General features: G+C 30.9%; 1 protein-coding gene across 1 annotated transcript; it reads right to left on the bottom strand.

Annotated features, from left to right (window-relative positions):
• Positions 1–420: 420 nt before the first annotated feature.
• On the bottom strand, positions 421–1,867 carry LOC102595502 (dof zinc finger protein DOF3.1-like). Its single transcript, XM_006342945.2, has one exon. The coding sequence runs from the start codon at positions 1,408–1,410 to the stop codon at positions 784–786; it is 627 nt and encodes a 208-aa protein (XP_006343007.1). The 5' UTR covers positions 1,411–1,867; the 3' UTR covers positions 421–783.
• Between the last annotated feature and the right edge of the window lie 4,145 nt (positions 1,868–6,012).

The following is a 6,012-nucleotide window of genomic DNA, read 5'->3' as shown; positions in this document are numbered from 1 at the left end:
CCTATACTGTAGAAGAGTTTACTTGCATATAGTAGCAACGACTCTTGGGGATTATAATTTTACAAAAAAATAAAATAAAAAAAATGTTACGGACTTCATAACTAACAAAATTTTATTACAATCCATTGCGTGATAGACTTGGCAATGAACTTTGCTGTTTAACTACATAATTTGTCCATCACTACTTTCTATTATTGTAATTGTGTGTGTGAACGTCAAAAAGAAAAGGAATGTTTGTAGTGCCCAACACCAATTATAGGCAATCAACGGCCGATGGACAACATAAAATACTCGATTTGATCCCAATGTTTCGATACATTAGTATAGAAAAATACGTGCTAAAAGAAAACAACGAAATTTTGACAAATAATTAATCCTGAATTCATAATTTCAAAATATAATGAGTTTAATAGCAAGAACTAAGGTGTCAAAAAATGAAAAAGATTCCCATGATTTACATTTTTCCCTTGGATAAAGCACGCATAAAGTATCAAATAACACACATATTGAACATGCTTTATATTGCATTACCTAATAGAAAATGAGTATTGTAAGTATTTGAAGAGACAATGCTCATACACAACACTTCACCACATTTTTTCAGAAGTAAATTATGTACTAATACCTTATATTACGTAGACCTCACTCGTGGAATTATACTAGATATGTTATTTTTGTTGTATTGCTACAAGAGTGCAATCAACAACAACACTCTCAAAAGAATGTTAAAAAAAAAAGTTTAAAAGTTAAATACCTTCTCTTAAATACTACTAACAATATACTTTATTGGAAATTTGAACCTGGTGTGAAAATTGCAAGATCAGGCCAACCATTGTTACCACCATTCCAACAATTATTAGATTCTCCACCATTTTGAACACCTAAATATGAAGTATTTCCATTTTGATGGTTAGAGCCCGAGCCCGAACTGGGAATTGGGTTACCCAACTGTAAAGTGGACCCATTATTATTCGGATTCAAAGCTTCGAGAAAATTCCCAAATTGCGGCTCGGTTGACGCTAACAGTGAGCTGAATGGCCCAGTAGTCATCACATCAAAAGATGGAATTGCAGGTATACAGAATGGCTCTGGTTTTGGATTTGTGGATGAAGAAGGGGATGTTAATGGAGGAGTTGCAGGGGATGAGGTTGTAGTTGATGAACTTTTCTTACTGGAGGATGAAGATCGTTTTGTGCTTTTACGAGAACCTCCACCAACTGGGATGTTACGAAGAGTACCGCCTTTAGTCCAATACCTTCTACAACTTTTGCAATAGTGGCGTGGCTGAGAAAGGTTGTAATTGTTGTAGTAGCAGAATTTTGTGTTTGGTGAATCGCATCTGGGGCATTTCAAGTGTTCTTGCTCTGGGAATTGAGGCTTAATTTGTGAATAAATTGATGGGTCTTGCATATTTGATTCAATGATGAAAAAGGAGTATAGTGATCCAAGTGAATTTTGACCTTAAAAATGATAAGGGTATTGTAGAATTGAAACCAAATTTGTTGTTAAAGAGTGATTTTTCTGGCCTTTTTGGGTTTCTGAGAAGTGGCGAAACAGCAAAGGTGAAACTAAAAAGAGGACAAAAAGGAATAAGATATTGAAAGGCGCTATTAAAATTTCCTGAATATATGAAAACAAGATTTCTGAAGATCTATACCTCCAATTTTCTACCAAATCGGTGACTTCAGTATCCAAATTCTGAGTTGAAATCTTTCAGAGAATTGAGAAAAAAGAGGACACAGGGTATAAATAGATTTGAAATTTGAATGAATAATGTGTATTGATCTGCAGAATTCCGCGTGAGAGTCGTCACCAAATATACTACACGCACAGAGAAAGAAGAGTTAGTGTGAGAGAAGCAGAGTTTCCTCTCTCTTTCTTATGCTCTCTCTTTTTAAGCTTATGGAAATGGAATTTTCTTCCGGCAAAATGATCAATACTTCTTTATTCTTCAAAAAAATTATAAATCTTTCAATATAATAAATACATACAATATCTTAAAAAATATAATAGGAAAATAACTATAATAAATACTTAATAACAGTAAATTAGAAATTGAGTATAAAATTATTCATTAATTTCATAAAGTGAACAAGTATTATTAGACATCACAAAATAATATAGTGGACAATTATTATTAAACGAAGAAAATAACACTATTCTCAATGTAAAATTTTCTAATACAAATTTAGATTTGATCGAATTATGATTTAAATTTAATTGAATATCAACTTAAATATTCGACACCACAGAGAATAGACAAGTTAGAAAAATGGAATTTTTTCGTGGTCCAGTCTCAAAGCAGTATTAGTGTAGTCTCACTCAAGCTGATTTTGGAGATTGGCTAAATGCTAAAGAGGAGTCTAGTAAAATGACACACTGCCATTCATTTTTTAAAAAAGAATTTTCAAGTTGGTGGGCAGAAAAACAAAGAATAATCTAAATGATTAAAAATAGTTGTGTTTATTTGGTTAAAAATGATTAAAAATAGTTAGTACTTTCTTTGAGCCATGGCTGCTCTAGGGAGGAAAAGAATAAAAGAAAACAGCCAAAAGCTATTATTATTATTATTATTATTATTATTATTATTATTATATGGTTAAATCATCAACGTAATTGGTGTTATTTAATTCAAACAAGGAGACGAAACGTCAATTCTCGTCTTTATAAATGTTCACTAACCTTACAAACTACTATTACATCAAATTAAATGTAACTCTTTCTTTATTCTATTTGATTGAGGTGTTTTTCATTTAAAAATTACAATAGGTAGATGTGGTTTCAAATATTCACCATTTTCTTTTTTCTTAAAATTAAAATTAAAATTAAAATGAAAGTCGCAGAATCAAACGTCAGTAGCACAAAAAAAAAGTTCCTCAAAACAATGTGCGATCAATTACCTCTAGTCTATAAATAATGTGGATGTTTTCTCAGTCTCAATTTATGTAACACAATTAAAATTTTAAAAGTCAAGCAAGTTTTTTTTAATTAAAATTTCTTTTCATGCATTATAAATATTTCAAGTTATTAGTTATTGTGTTTTATAATATATTTTACATAATTTTTCAATATATAAATTTAATTTCAAAAAAATTAAAGCTTCTATATCTAAAATTACGATCAAAATTTAAAAAATCAAATCTTAAAATTTTAATGATATTCATTCATTTTGTTAAAAAAACGACAAAACCAAATTATTTGTTTGTAGGAAATAACAATTGGAGGGGGGGTTTAACTTTAATGGCATGTTTGGCAAAAGACTTTAGCATTATTTTGTCGTTTTAGACAACTATTAAGGAATGTCTTAGTCAAAAAAAGATACTATGAACTTGACTCCGCATCCCTAAAATAATCCGCGTGATGACTTTTCCTCTCATGTCTTATTCTTAACTTATTAGTCCTTTGTCCCACTTAATTTGATTCGACACAAAATTTAAGAAAGAAAAAAAGAAAGACTTTTGAAAATTATGCTCTAAAATAAATGATAGATATTTGTATGCCTAGAAATCATTTCACTAAGGATAAAATGAGCATTTTAAAATTAAATTGTTACTCCATTTGTCTCAATTTATGTGACACATTTCATTTTACGAGAGTCAAACAGTTTAAGTTTGATCGAGAATTTGCTCATGAAATATACATATATATATATTTAAAAGATATATGAAAAATTTACGATAAAACATAGACTTATTTAAATCTCAAAAATTGAAATATGTCACATAAATTGGGACAAAGGCAATACTAAATAAGAAATGTGTCATTTTCCATTAAAGAATATTTTCTTCTTCTTGTGAACCTTACGCAATGTCAAATTAATGAAATGAATTTTAGGTGTTTAACTGAAATGGATTTTAAATGTTCAAAAGAAACTTATCAGCAAGACAATTTAAAGACCATATGATTCAAAAGAAAAAATAAGTACTTCTTTATTATTTCGTATTCAAACAAATTAAGACATATAAATTGAAATAAAGTCAGAATGTATTAAATATTATTTCTTATATTCTAATATACGTAGCGTAATTTGAATTTTGAGAATCAAATAGAAAATAAATATTATAACTCATATTAATTAACAATTCAAAATATAAAAAATTATTGTAAAAATAGACTAGTTGAATCTCGATGGCACATAAATAAAAACAAAATAAAGATATTATTATAAAAAGAAAGGGAGAAAAAAGCGGAAATATCAGAAATCCAAACACGATTTCGGCTCGGCTGCAATTAAAGATAAAGCGGAGTTTTTATCAAGGAAGCCGACCACCAAGTCGGCAACAGTAGCAGCAGGGGGCGGAGCCAGCCTTCTGTTAGGGTTCATCCGAACCCTTTTCAGCAGAAAATATTATTATTTATAAATGATTAAAATTATTTTTTATGTATATATAGTAGATATCGAATATCGGTTAGTTCATAAGAAAGCTGTTAGCTTAGGGCAGAGGTGTGCCACACCTGGGCCAAGACAAGAATGTATATTCGTTTTTACCTTACGAACGAAGGCGACCATGGGGACCGGTTCCTTCTTTCTTTATGTTATGTCGGTTGCGGTGGAGATTCAATTAAGGGGAGCCTGTTGGTGGCATCACGCTATCTTAGATTAGGGATGATAATTCAAATTACATATAATAAGAACACGTCTTTACTTCACGTCTTTTCGGTTAGATAATGGACGATGATAAGCCACCGCCCAGTAGTGCTCTCTGAGCTTGATTGCTCCGAGCGGTAGGTCAGTAAACGTCCAAGATGATTTGATGTCAAGAAGCTGAGAACAGTCTTTCAGCCAGTCAGTAATTTTTTAACATGTGTTTAATTCGACAGATTTTAAGCCCCTTATTAAATTTTTTTAGCTCTGTCGCTATCTAGCAGAGCAGCCAAAGCCAAAAATAACCAAAGCTTGCGTGCAAACGAAGCAGAAATAAGACAGTAGAGAATCATGATGATATTCATCGTGGCCGTTGGATTGTTATTGTTGGAGGAATCAGGGCCGTACATTTGTGAGCCAGATAGACGGAATCGTAGCGTCAAGTGGCCGAAAAGCCACGAGCCAATCTCGCCGGAGACACGTGGCGGAGCCCCCCCATGATGGTGTTGGAGCACTAATGTGGCCTTTATATGGTGACAGAATGTGAATAATTGCGACAACACTTCTAATGCGGACTATGCCACGATCGACTTGAAAAGTGCAAAAATAAATTATACCAAAAAAAAAAAATCGATCTACTAAAACTTTGATTATGTGTGAAATTTTGAATACAGCCAAAAACAAAAGTTACTATAACTTTCTGATTACTGATAATAATTTTACTTGTTACTTCAAAGCTCCCATTCAAAAGTTAAATACATTATATTATACATTTATCTATTAATTAAGTCTGTCCATAATTGTATTTTTGTCGTTATCAAATATGAATGCTATCCCATATCAACTTAGATAAATCAATTTCAATTGAAATTACTCAAGTGTCCCCACTTTAAACCCAATTTTAGACCCACCTAAACTAATTAAATCCTAATTGATTAAACCTCAAACCCAACTTCACAAGCTGAAGCATAGCGTCAATTTCAAGTAAAAGGCCTTAACTTCATTTTATTTTTGAAGAGTTTGTTAAACCTAATTGATTTTATTGTAAATTTTCTAGGTAATTTTTTTATCATTTTGTTACAATTCATTTGTGAAGAATAATTTTTTTATTATTTATTTGTTCAATATGAAATTGATTAATGTGGCACACGTCTATAAAAATTAGAAAAAATTGTATATAATAGCAAACTATTAATTCAAATTAAATGCTATAAATATAGTTTGATTTAATTGTACCTCATAGCAAATTGTTGCTATTTCACCTCTCTCCTGGTGAATCTCGCTCGCCACTCTCGTTCTCTCCCTCGTCTCTCTCGTTTTTTATACAAACGCAAGTGTATAAAGTGCGTTTGTGTTTGTATAAAGCGAGAGAAAATTGTATATACACATGCAAATACATATATATTCGTCCTATACACTTATAATTA

Source organism: Solanum tuberosum, unplaced genomic scaffold, assembly GCF_000226075.1.
Source record: "Solanum tuberosum cultivar DM 1-3 516 R44 unplaced genomic scaffold, SolTub_3.0 scf00040, whole genome shotgun sequence".
In the NCBI taxonomy this organism is placed as follows: Eukaryota; Viridiplantae; Streptophyta; class Magnoliopsida; order Solanales; family Solanaceae; genus Solanum; species Solanum tuberosum.
This window is presented reverse-complemented; position numbering and strand designations above follow the sequence as displayed.